This window comes from Notechis scutatus, chromosome 1 (genome assembly GCF_049901735.1).
Source record: "Notechis scutatus isolate UNSWTSFEM ecotype Mainland chromosome 1, rNotScu1.2, whole genome shotgun sequence".
Taxonomy (NCBI): Eukaryota; Metazoa; Chordata; class Lepidosauria; order Squamata; family Elapidae; genus Notechis; species Notechis scutatus.
Genome location: NC_142009.1, coordinates 8,368,279 through 8,381,943, shown reverse-complemented (window position 1 = coordinate 8,381,943; position 13,665 = coordinate 8,368,279). Strand labels below are relative to the sequence as shown.

Sequence of the window (13,665 nt, the reverse complement as noted above, 5' to 3'; positions counted from 1 at the left end):
CCTTGGCCACTTTTTAAAATCGGTGGACTTCAGCTCCCAGAATTCTGGGAATTGAAGTCCACAAGTCTTAGAAGTTGCCAGAGTGGGATACCCCGAGGTAAAGACGTTAGTTTCATGTGCCCCTTTTGGTCTTTTGAACTGTGAAAAACTTTTGGATTTGCAATTTGGGACAGTTAAGCGCACACACTATGCAATTTGGGTGGTCTTGTATTTATTTGTATAAAGAATCAATTTCCCAACCTGGATTCCTGCCCTTCTTGTAGATAATAGTTATTGTGTCAAACTTCAGACAGAGTGTAATTCCCTCTTATGACCCGAGAAACTGCAACCGTCTATGGAAATGTCTATTGGAGAAATTAAGTGCTTTCTTTAACAATGTCTTAAAAAAAAGGTTTCCATTGGGGTATAGTAATTAAGATTTATTTTATACAATCTGTGCTTTTTTAATTATAATCTTGGGGTTTTTTGCTATCGTTTGATTTTTTTATAGATTTTTGTATTCCTTATATAACGAAGAAATAACTGGGGTTAATACCTGCTGAAGCTAACAACATTATATATATATATATATATATATATATATATATATATATATATATATATATATATATATAATGTTAAGTATTAAATCTTGATAACTTGAACCATGTTTTTCGTTCGGCTAAGAATCAGTGCTGCTGATTGTATACTAGAGTTTGCTTTGAGGAAATAATAAGAAATAATTTGAACGGGTCGGCTTGCCTGACGTATTAGGGGCAGGGCAGAACAAGCGAGGCATTGGATCGCATGGTTGTCCGTCTGTGGGCATGGACATTGCTGGCGTGCCAAGCTTGCTTCAGTGCCATCAGCTTCCTCCAGGCACCGTGGGTCAGTTTCCCTTGTGTTCTAACCTAGTTCATAACGAAAATGTTCAAGTCTATAGTGTTAACCTTGTTCCTATGATCGTGGGAGAAACTATCCGTGTGTTAGAGCAGGGCTCCCCAACCTCTGGGCCTGTTTGGAACTGGGCTGCCCAAGAGGCAGGCAGCTCCATTTGTGTGTGAGCGGCAGGCATTTGCACCAATGGAGTTCCACACGCGCATGCAAGTGCCAGCCACTGGCGCAGATGGAGCTGCAAGCGGGCATGCCTGCTCCTCTCATAGAACCTCTTTCCCCCCAGTCCACAACGCTGGTACCGTTGGGAGCCACTGTGTTAAGAGGAATGGTCGCCATCACTTCCCTAGCAGGTCTGCAGATGACAATCTTCAGGGAGGAAAGAGGTAACCTTCCCCAGCCTGAGGCCACCTGCTCCTATCTGGTTTAGCCAAGAAGATTGCAGAAGGCTGACCTTATGATCAAGGGGCAGGATGTCAAAGGACTGGCCTCTCAGATGGCTGGAAGTGGATTAGTGAGGGTCTACTCCTTCCCCTACCACGTTGGCCCAAGGTGCATTGTTGCTGTAGGGGGAAAAGGGGAGAATGTAGGTGTGTTTTGAATGATTTAGGGGTCCTTTGTGCTCTCTTGAGCTTGGCGGTTTTCTTGCAGATGTTTCGTGACCAAACTAGGTGACATCAGCAGTGCAAAACCCCTCTCCTTCTAGCAATGATGATGTTACCTAGCTGGGTCAGGAAGCATCTGCAAGAAAACCGCCAAGCTCAGAGAGCAACTAAGGGATCCCACAGCCCAATCCTGAGCTACAACTGTTCTCTGCTGGTAACCTAAGACTGCTGTGTATGCAGGTTGGAAGGGCAGCAGCCGTGTAAAACTAGTTCAGGTTGTGTTTTCTCTGCCCTTTCTGGCTGTAAGGTGCAAATTCGTCTAGCAACCCCAGCCATCTGGAAGGCTTGTTAACCCTTGTTGAAATAGAAGCTATGTACTGGATGTGTTGATGATGACAAGCTTTCATTGTCTATCTAAACCAGGATACAGCTTTTAAGCTTTTATGCTTTCGGAAGAATGAAACGATGCAGGGTTCATTTCAGTTTATCTTACCCAGTGTATCTTTATTAATTAAAATGTCTGCACCCTGGTACTTTTAAGGAAGGGAGGGGATGGGAAGAACTCAACAGTGATGCACAATGACAACTTTTCACCTGTACCCTTTTTAAAAACCATGTTCTTTCTGCAAAACTTTAGCTGGCTGTATTAAACCATCCATTATGAATCCGACTACAGCTGCCTTACAAGGAATGGTATGAGGGTTCTTACCTCATTCTGTACTATTTACTGTAATAAAATATACTTGATTTCAAAACAGATGGGTGTAAATAGCAATTAAATGCATCTTTGAACAAATGACCGAATAGTGATTTCTTTTATTTCTTGCTCTTGAAGGGAAAAACTTGGGTTTCCAAGCCAATCTGAGTGGCTAGGCGCCAACAGGTGAAATGTTAGGTCTCTTGAAGTCAAATTTGTGCCATGTGCAGCTAAATAGGGAAAAATAGGTGTCATCTTTTACCAAATACTCCAAAAAAAGAAATAAGACTCGTTATTGACTCGGAATAAGGAAGCATGCTTCTGATGAAGTTGGTTTAATTTTGGCTTCCTGGATTTTGATGATTAATTATTAAAGCTAATGAACCCAAGTCAATGATGAGTTGTTAGTAAGTATACAATCATCCATTCAGAATCCAGTCCATATACAGCTATCAAGAGTCACCTTATAGGGCAGAGGTCCCCAACCCCCCCCCCCCAAACTGGTGCCTGCTGTTTGTGCAAATGGAGCTGTGTGCATTTGCTACTCACACGAAACCATCAGCTTCCCCCTCAATTTACCCATTTTGGAAGGATGGAAAGCTGAGACAACCTTGAGCCAGTCAGGATCGAACTGGCAGTGGGCAGAGTCAGCCTGCAATACTGTGTTCTAACCACTGCGCCACCACAGACTTAGTGTGCTCATCTATTCCTTGGTCACAAGTAGATTCATGTCGTTATACATATAAATGCAAAAAAAATATATGAGTTTATAAACATGTAAAAAAGTTTAACACAAAAATTTGCAGGCTGACAGATTCAAACTGCATTTATTTTCATCAATCATACGCTACATTTTTTTAAAAAAAAGTATAGCTAAAATACAGCTTAACTCTTTAGTAAAAATCTAGCTGCTTTTGACAAAATAGAGGCCAAAACCTTTGTTCTTTAAAATTCAGACTTAGAAAATAAAAGAAAATTTCATCCACGTTTGCATAATTGAAAGTTGAGATTTACAGACATGGAAAGCAGAAACGATTCCATGATTCTTGCTGTGTGACGGCCAGGTACAATGAGTAGAAGCACCCCGATAATGCCAAATCCTACAAGGTGGATTTTGTACCTCAGAATCTAAAGTTTGCACACACCAGATGTTAATACTGGAAGGCAGTCAAGGTATCCCCATTGCTGATTTGGTAGATTGTAAAAAATAATCTTTAGATACTCAGAAATTTGAGAATTTCCCAGCAGCAGCATATGAAAAATTAAGTAGGATACAGGCTGTAAGAATCTGAACGAATTCCAATAGAGTCAGTGGAGAGAACAAAGCACTATTCCTTCTGTGTCCCTCTCTCCTCCTTCCAGTCATGTCCTCTACAACGCGCACGCCTGGTGCTCAAATGAGTCTATATTGTGAAGCACACAGCCACTTTTATTTTTAGTTTGTTTAATAGAGTTGCAATTGTGCAGAGGTTGCGCCATCATACCACTTGTTCACGTGAGTGGAAAGGACTGTTCGACAGAGGGGACACGTCTTTTCCCGGTTCAGCCACAGAGCGATGCACTCGTCGCAAAATATGTGCTGGAAAGAGAAGGGATTGCTTTGGTTAGAGGAGCATGCAAACATGAGGTAAATGACCCGAAGGTGCTCCCCCCAAGAGGCAACTGGACTTTCTGGTGTTTTTTTTTCTTTCGAAGACGTTTCGCTTCTTATCCAAGAAGCTTCTTCAGCTTTGACCGGATGGTGGGGAATGGAAGGATTTATATTCCTTGCAGGCAGCTGGTCATTTGCATTCATTTTGGAGAGCCGTTGAGGCTACTTGGAGGTGTATCAGTGTCCTCAAGGTCACCTGAGTGGTGCAAATAGGTGTGGAGCCTTCTTGGAACTTTGAAAGGACTGTGTTCTAAACAGGAGAGATGATGTCCTACCCCTAGTCCTCTGTTGAAAGAAGACCGTTCTATTTTGACATAGATGGCCTCTTTGACCCTTCTTTCAAACTAGTGGTCCTCAGTGGACTTTGTTGTCCTCAAGGGTGGCTTTTGTCTTTTAAATGCTGAATCTTGTCCTGATCGGTTTGTTCTCCTATATCACAGATAAACCTCCAAGTGGCCTCAACAACTCTCTAAAAGGATGCAAATGACCGGCTATCTGCAAGAAATATAAATCCTTCCATTCCCCACTATCCAAGTCAGAACTGAATAAGCTTCTTGGATGAGAAGCGAAACGTCTTCAAAGCAAAACCAAGAAAGTCCAGTTGCGTCTTGAAAAAAAGCACCTTTGGGACAACCATGACCTAAAGGACTGAGAATCTTCATAGACATTAGGAATATGACTACAGGTAGTCCTCGACTTACGACCACAGTGGAGTCCAAGATTTCTATTGCTAAGCAAAAGAGTTAAATGAGTTTTGCTCCATGTTACGATCTTTCTTGCTGCGGTTGTCTTGTTAAGTTAGCAACACGGTTGAGAATGGAGTCTGGCTTCCCTTCATTGACTGGTCAGACGGTCACAAAAGGGGATCACGTGACCCTGGGACACTGCTGCCGTCAAAAATACGACGTGACTTTCAGTTGCCAAGTATCTGAATTTTCATCACGTGACCGTGGGGACGCTGCAAAGAATGCGTGAAAAGTAGTCATAAGACACTTCAGTGCCATTCTAACTTTGAATGGTCACTAAATAAACTGTTGTAATTCGAGGACTCTGTAAAGGGCTCGGTTGACTCCGTTCTTATATCTAAACATGGATTCTAGGCTACGTGTGGTTGAAAAAGCTGTTTGTAGTCAACCATTATCTGGAAGTTGAGTCATGGCAACGACTTCGTTTTCTTGTTAGTTCAAGACATTTCACTGCTTATCCTAGTAGCTTCTTCAGTCTGAGTAAATTGGTTAGAGGGACCCGAAATATGTCCTCCAAGAAGAGTGCCCCTTGTTGTGGCCCAGCAGCAGCCAGCGGAGCTGGTGGCAGAATCAGACAGTGAGGAGGTTGGGGAGGAACATGGGCCAGTCCTGGAGTCTGGGGAAGGCTCTGACAAGGGCTCTGCATCAGAGGCAGAGATGGGGCCAGGACTGTCCGACAGTTATCAGCTGCCTTTGGAGTTGGAGATCAGTGGGGCAGAAGAGCAGCTGGAGCCTGTTCCCGATGTGCACATGCACAGAGCTGCCAGGAGAAGGGAACAGTTAAGGAACAAGGGTCGACTTGGGAGTAAAGGCTCAGGTGGGCCATGAATGGCCCCTCCCTTAGGGAATAAAGAAGAGCAAAAGGGGAGTGGTGTTTGCAGGAGACAATTAGTTCGTTTAATTAGTGTGAAGTTTTGTTCGTGACTCACAGAGACTCCTTGCCAAGCATTTCCTTGCACAGCGTTGCGCTTGGAAGCTATCGCCCTGGCAATTCTCCAAGCCTGATAAGGTCTGTGGTTGCAATTCACCCTTGAAAGAATGTTTGCCAGGACTTTGCTGGATGTGAATGATAGGAATTCAAATTAGCCTAAATAAAAGGGGTTTTGTCGGGATAAGGAGCCTGCTGCGTGATTTTGTGAAGCCTAGGTCAGAACACCCTGAACCTTCTTGCTCAGGCCAAAGAAGCGATCAATAACCTCGACTTACAACAATCCATTTAATGACTGTTCCAAGTTACAAAGGCACTGAAAAAACTGACACGACCATTTTCCACACTTCTGACCGAAGCAGCTTCTCCATGGTCACGTGATCCAAATTCAGGCACTTGGCAACTGGCATGTATTTATAACGGTTGCAGCGTCCCACAACTGTACGAACCTATTTTGCGACCTTCTGACAAGCAAAGTCAATGGGGAAACCAGATTTGCTTAACAACCGTGTCATTAACTTGAACAACTGCAGGGGATTCCCTTAACAACCGGGCCAAGGAACGTCGTAAAACGAGGCAAAACTCACTGAACAAAGGTCTCCCTTAGCAAAGGAAATGTTGGGCTCAAGGGTAGTCGTAAGTTGAGGACGACCTGTAGTTGGATAAGCAGCAGTTGGATAAGCCAACCAGCAAGAAAAAAAGTTCTAGTTGTCTTAACTTCCAGAAAACTCTACCTGGATGAGTGGGAATCTTCACTGACACCCTTAACTGTTACTCAACCGGTAGCGGGTGTGCTCAGCTCTAAATCAAATTGATGAATGCATGAAGAATTGAATGGCAAACTCTTTTGAAGCATCTCCTCCCCCATCATCCTCGCAGAGCAATTTTGAATCAGCAGCCAACAAACTCCAATCTCCTCAGAACGGTTAAGAAAAATAAAGGTATTTTTATTTTTTTACTAAGGATTTTAATGGAATTCTTGCTGGCTCTGCGGGGGATGCAGCTCATCTCCGTTTCAATGGCCATTGAGCCTGCGCTGTCCCAAGACATTTCCATGGTCATGTGGCCAGCATGATGTCACGGAGTGCTGTTGCCATCCCATTGAAGTGGTAGCTATTTATCTACTCGCATTTGCATGCTTTCGAACTGCTAGGTTGGCAGGAACTGGGGTGAGGATGGGAGCTCAATCTTGTAGCACGACGCTCGGGTTTCAAACCCAATTGGGCAAGCCAACAAGGCCAATGTCTTGACCACTGAGCCACTGCACCTCCCTGGTTAAGAAAAATATCGATTTAGAAATGCATGCAGTTTTATAGGGCAGGGTCAACATTTCTGTATGCTGGCATGATTCCCCAGGAGTATCAAAGGAAGAGGGGGGGACTAACTAGATCTCCCTCTCTTTCAAGGCAGGACAAGAAGCAACGGATGGAAATAAATGGAGGAGAGATCCAACCTAGAACTAAGGAGAAACTTCCTGACAGTTAGAACAATTAACCAGTGGAACTACTTGCCTCTGGAAATTGTGGGTGCTCCATCACTGGAGGCTTTCAGGAAGAGATTTGTCAATCTCTGCCAAAGAGATTTGTCAAAGAGATCAGACAAGCATTTGTCTGGAACAGCATAGGGTTTCCCACTTGAGCCGGGGGTTGGACTAGAAGACCTCCAAGGTCCCTTCCAACTCTGTCACTCTGTTGTTCTCTCTGCCGTTATGCTGAACTTCCTAAAGGTAGTCCTTGACTTATGACCAGTCACTTAGCAACAGTTTGACGTTATGACAAATCCCCCCAAAGGTGCTTACGACCAACTTCTGAAGTTACAACAGCTGGCCTCACACACACACACACACACACACACACACTGCCAGTGACACAACCACATTCCAGGCACTGTTTGCAGCATCCCACAGTCGTGAACATGATTTTTGTTTTTGCCCAACATCGGTGTTTACTTCCGCTTTTCGGCACAGAAACACCCCATAGCGAATGATCACAGCATCCACTGAACGGCCACGGTGATTCAATTTTTTAAAAAGTGACATAAAATCAGGATGACCCACTTTAGGACTGTTACGACTTATGACCATAACGAACAGGCTCCATTAGGGTTAAAAGTCAAGGGTTACCTTTAACGGGATTTCAAAAAGCTTTCAGATACTTCCTCTATGTCTTAAAATTCAGTTTCAGATCTGGTAACAAGATGCTTTTTAAGGTCAAACATTCAGACTTAAGAGGATCTCCCAATATTTGCAAGACCGATTAAATAACCAAGGGGCTGAAGTCCCACAGGTGCTATTTTTTTCAAGAGGCAACTGGACTTTCTGGTTTTTTCCTTTAAAGACGTTTCGCTTCTCATCCGAGAAGCTTCTTTGTCTCTGACTGGATGGTGGGGAAGGGAAGGATTTAGATTTCTTGCAGACAGCTGGACATTTGCATCCTTTTAGCGTCTGAAAGGCTACTTTTTTGAAGGCAGCAAAGTCCACATTTTGGACAGGGAGGACTGCTGGTTTGAAAGAGGGGTCAAAGAGGCCATCTATTCCCAAGTTGAACACCCCTCCCTCAACAGAAGGGGAGGGGTACAATATCACCTATCTCCACTTTACAACAGAGTCCTTTCAGCAGTTCCAAGAAGCCTCCACACCCATTTGCACCACTCAGGTGACCCTGAGGACACAGATAAATCTTCAAGTGGCCTCAACGACTCCCTAAAAAGGATGCAAATGACCAGCTGCCTGCAAGGAATATAAATCCTTCCGTTCTCCACTATCCTGTCAGAACTGAAGAAGCTTCTTGGATGCGAAAGCGAAACGTCTTCAAAGAAAAACCAGAAAATCCAATTGCCTCTTGAAAAAAGCACCTTTGGGGTCAACCATGACCTGAAGGACTGAGAATCTCCACAGACATTAAGCGGATGAAGATTTCACTTGTTACGGAAGTGCTGTTACAAAGAAAAACGGGCATGCAGACTTCAGTGCATGTGCACAAGGTGTAGCTTACAAGAGTTTCATCGCTGAGTGTTACCTGACAGAGGAGGACAACCGGCTTCTGAAATTCAGCTTGACAAATGGCACAAAGATCGTCTGCTTCGGCACGCTGTCTCTTGCTGGCCACCACGCCGTAGCTCTGCAAAGCGAGGAGGAGAAAGAGGAGAAAGAGGAGAAAGAGGGTGAAATAATGTCAGAGGTGCTAGAGAAGAGAGAGAGTATTCAAGGGTCCTTGGTTTTCTTTGAGCCTGGTTGTTTTCTTGCAGACGTTTCACTACCAAACTAGGTTACAACATCAGCGCAAAACCCCGCTCCCTTCCAGTACTGATGATGTTAGGAGGCGGGATGGGCAGGGGCTGAGGGGTCCGCCCGCCCACGGCCCTTCCCGGGACCCTGAAGCGCTCCGGGAGCCGGGGGCCCTGCCCAGCGGGGTCCCTCGGAACTTTTGTGGACACCCCCGCCCAGCCGCCCCCCGGTCTCAAAGGGGAGGGAGAAGGGAGGAGAAGCCCCCCCCGCTGCCCGAAGGGGGGCGCCGCCCCCCCCTCCCCCCCCCGGCCTTCGCGGGGTGGCTGGGGCCCCGCCGACCCTCCCCCCCCCCCCCCCCTCCGTGGCCCCGCCCAGCGGCGGGGGTGGTGGGTGGTGGGAGGAGGGGAGAGACCTGGGCTTGAGGGGCTTTGTGCGGGCTCCGCCCCCGCTCTCCAGTGCAATGTTTTACCGGAGACGACCCCCCTTGTGTTTTAGGGCAAAAGTCGTATTTTTGGGTAATGAAACGTCTGCAAGAAAGCCACCAAGTGCTGAGATCACCCAGGTCCCCTCATTGCAACCTTGAACTACAGATACTCTCCTTTAGAGCATATTTACTTTGCCGTTTTGACCCAGAGCTATCCTGCTCTTTTGCTGACCTTAAACCCAGGTTTATTTTTGGATCGTTTTGCAGCCTCAATTAAAAAAATTAGAGAGCAGATCTTCCTGGACAAAGATCAGAAAAGGCTCCAAGGATTTGGCCCCATACATTTCTGGACTTTTTCAAAGCAACTGTGTGGGTATGACTAATTTTATTTCTATAAAAAGAGAAGACTTTCTGTTGCCAGCTACTAACACTGATGATGTTACCTAGTTTGGTAATGAAACGTCTGCAGGAAAACCACCAAGCTCAGAGAGTACCCAACAGTTGCCAGCTTCTTTGTTAACACAGGGCTCTATGTTTACAGGAGAGAGAGAAAACACAGCACGCATATCTGTGCAATACTCAGAATTTTAATTGTTTGCTGTTATGGTTACCTTCTGTGAGATGGGCAGCTCTAACAATGCAATGAGTAAATCAATCAATTAATCAGAAGGCTATACAGCAAAGCTCAGACGGAGCAAGTCCTTCCTTCCAACAACTGCTTTCATGCCTCTTTAAACATCGCCCTCTATTTACATTTTGAGCAAGACATATATCTATGACCATGATTTAAAAAAATCAAAACTTCTGTCTCAAAACTAATAGATATCAAGAAGTATATTAGTATTTATAATCCTATAAAATATGGCACAAAGAACCACAACCATTGGGACAGAATTAACACCAATTCTCGTGGCATTCTAGTGGCTCTCTGAGTTTGGTTGTTTGCTTGCAGACATTTCTTTACCCAACTAGATAACATCATCAGGACAAGGGAGTGTGAAGTTTGCTGCCTGTTTAAGAATAGCTTGACCTAATACAGGTAGTCCTCAATTTACACCCACAATTGAGCCCATCTCTGTTGTTAAGTGAGACATTTATTAAGTGAGTTTTGCCCCATTTTGTGACTCTTTTCCCACGGTTGTAGGAAAACTGATTTACTTAGCAGTTGTTATTCACTTGACAGTTACTGTTTTAGCAAAAGAAATTTTGGGCTCAATTGCAGTCATAAGTCAAGGACTATCTGTTATTCTCTTTAGAGCATACAAATATTCACTGGTTTAGGCTGACTAAAAAAAGCAATAAACGATGGAACTTTAAAAAGGTTAAGAGATGATGGATAATGAGAAAATATTAATAAAATGGGAAAATACATGAAGGGAAAATAATAGTATATACATCAACAGATAATATAATTTACAGATAATATAATATAATATAATCCAAATAAGTTAAGATTAGTAGATGGGAATTTAGGATTAGGTAATTAAACTGTTTTATTAATAGTGTGTTAAAGTGTATTGTGAATTTAAAATATTAAGGACTAGAAATTATGTTGGGTTTTGAGATAACTCCCAGGAATGATTAAATATTGTTAATATTTGGTGTTATTAGTAATCCTACACATTTGGAATACTGAAGTTATGGTGGAATGAGTAATTCTTAAAAAATATTAAATAATAATATTTAGGGATAACAAATACAGGGTGCAAAGAAATGTTATTTATGTTTAAATGAATTAATGGGAAAATGATAAATGGATTATGAAAAGAGACTAGCATTGTTGAAGATTAGAATAACACATACTTATTTGTATTATTATTATTACTGTTGTTTAAAAAAGACTTGACCCAGTCAGCACAATGTCCACAAAATATGTATGTTTATATTGAAAAATAAAAAAAAATTGATTAAAAAAAATACTCACCGGTCGTGTAAAAAATATCCGTAAGACCCTTCTGAAGTTTTTCAGTTGTGCAAAAAAACTCAAAAGCTGGAAAGCAAACAGGAGAGAAAAGAATTACGGTCTGTCCTATAATAATAGTTCACTTGGCGTTTCAGACTCAAAGCATTTCTTGGAAGCAATTGAAGTGCTTAAGTGTCATGCAACTATTATTAAATTTAATAGGCATGTCCCTATAAGCTTAGACCACATAAAATCCAGTCGCTACATGTGCTTCTTAGCATGCTAGATTCTACATCAGGCCAACCTCACAGGGCTTGAAAATGAAGCAAGGGTTTCTGGGATGGGAGACCACATCGAAATTCTAGTACACAATCGTCTTCAGTTTACCACAGTTCGTTTAGTGGCTGTTCAAAATTACAACGGCACTGAATAAAGTGACTTATGACTATTTCTCAAACTTACGACCTTTGCGGCATCCCCGCGGTCACATGATCAAAATCCAGACGTTTAGCAGCTGACTCATATTTATGACGGTTGCAGCATCCTGGAGTTACATGATCCATCTTTTAGGACCTTCTGACCAGCAAAGTTAATGGGGAAGCCAGATTCGCTTAACAACGGTGTTACTAACTTAACAATTGCAATGTGTCAGGGTTCCAACAAATCCACCCCCATTCAAATCATAAGTCTCTAGCTGCATCTTTCAGAGTAAAAAAAATTTGATTCATTAGGAGTGACCATGTTGGCGTTGCCTGGGTGCAGCCGACACTAAGGCACATCATTCATTTCACCCTTGACCCCCCCATCTCCTGGATGTATATTCTCCAATGGGACACATCCATAGCCAAGAGTCATCAATCATGCTCTCCAGCAATATTCTTGTGCGCTGACAGCTTTGGGCTGCCAAGGCGATTATCTGAGGCATTTAAGGAACGCACTGCTTTCCCCCACTCCCTTTCTGCTGGCAACTAAAAAGACCAAAGGAGTATTTTTTTAGTTGACACAATGATTCATTTAGCAACTATGGCAAGAAAGTTCGTCAAAAGATTCATTTAACGAATGTCTCCCTCAGCAATAGACTTTTTGGCCTCAACTGTGGTCGTAACTCAAGGACTAACCTGTATAGGCCAAACTGGGAAGTTAACCTTACCTAGAAAATGGAGAACAACTCCATCACAGCAGGAATCCAAAATCCAGTAGTGGGTGTGACTTTATCCTCTACAGGGAGTCCTTGACTTACGACCACAACTGAGCCCAAAATTTCTCGGTAAAATTATGTCCCAGGAGTTTTTTGTTCTGGATTTGCCAATTGGACACTTGACATTAAACTAGCTCTGGATTTCCCAGGCAAAAGCAAGCATAGTTAATTCCCCCTTTTCCTACAGGACACCCAGAGTCAAACTGCCGAGTGTGAAAACAAAGAATCAACAGTCACAGATAATCTATATATATAAAAGCGAAATATCACTCATGCATCATCACAAAATCTCCAGAACCGCAAAGCCTACAAACTTGAAATTTGGCACGTATGTTCCTCTTGGCTTCTAGGGGCTCACTAAGAAAGGATTTTTTGAAATGACCATCAGAGCTATTAGTATTTTGCATATTATTATTAACATGCTCTGATGCTAAGGAGTTCTACTCCTCTTCCCCACCTGAAAAATATGTTCCAACTGCAGCTGAGCTAAGCCACGCCCAGGCTCCTTCCTGTCCCCTTCTTGCAAATACTGTTTCAGTTTCCAAACAGCCCTCAACTCTCTCACACACAGACAGGATGCTAGCCAGATGAATACCGATGGATGCTGGTAGGCAGAGGCAGAATTTTTCCCCTCTTATTTTCCTTCCAAAAAACTTGCCCAATCACATAGTTTCGTAGCGAACCACGGGTATCCTGCTAGTATTATAATAATATTAAGGCCTGAAGAGGGATTCTGGAAAAAGAAGTTGTACCTCTACATATACAGGTACTCCTCGACTTATGACCAGTTGGTTAGCAAGTGTTTGAAATTACGATGGACCCGAAAATGGGAGTTATGGCCTGGATTCTAAGTTCTAATGACTGCTTTCCTGTGGTCGTGTGACCACATTTTGAGTGCTGAGCAACTGACCTGCATTTATGGACTGTTTGCAGCGCCCTGTGATACCTGACCCTGATTTACAAAGTTGTTGCCAGCAACCAGTGTTTATTTGCCGATTCTGGCAATTGCAGCCCCATCGCGAACAATGGGTTTGCTTAATGACAGCCACGAAAAAGGTTGTAAAATCAGATGGGGTCACAGTTTATGACTATTATGACTCTGGACCAAAATTGTGGGTTCAATTACAGTTGTAATTTTAGAATTTAGAATAACAGAGCTGGAGGGGACCTTAGAGGTCTTCTAGTCCAACCCTCTGGGGCTCAGGCAGGAAATCCACGCCATTTCAGAGATTGATTATGCAATCTCTTCTTAAAAACTTCCAGTGTTGGAGCATTCACAACTTCTGGAGGAAAGTCGTTCCACTGGTTAATTGTTCTCACTTGTCAGGAAATTTATCCTTAGTTCTAAGTTGCTTCTCTCCTTGATTAGTTTCCATCTGCTGCTTCTTGTCCTGCCTTCTGGTGCTTTGGAGAA

General features: G+C 43.3%; 1 protein-coding gene across 1 annotated transcript in view; it reads right to left on the bottom strand.

Annotated features, from left to right (window-relative positions):
• Positions 1-2,983: 2,983 nt before the first annotated feature.
• The window catches only part of RNFT1 (ring finger protein, transmembrane 1), a 30,313-nt gene continuing 19,631 nt past the window's right edge, over positions 2,984-13,665 (bottom strand). The window contains exons 7-9 of the mRNA XM_087956335.1: positions 11,075-11,140; positions 8,518-8,619; positions 2,984-3,754 (exon numbers count right to left, since the gene is read on the bottom strand). Of these exons, the coding sequence (XP_087812461.1) occupies positions 3,620-3,754; positions 8,518-8,619; positions 11,075-11,140 (303 nt within the window). The 3' untranslated portion in view covers positions 2,984-3,619. The remainder of the gene's footprint in view (positions 3,755-8,517; positions 8,620-11,074; positions 11,141-13,665) is intronic.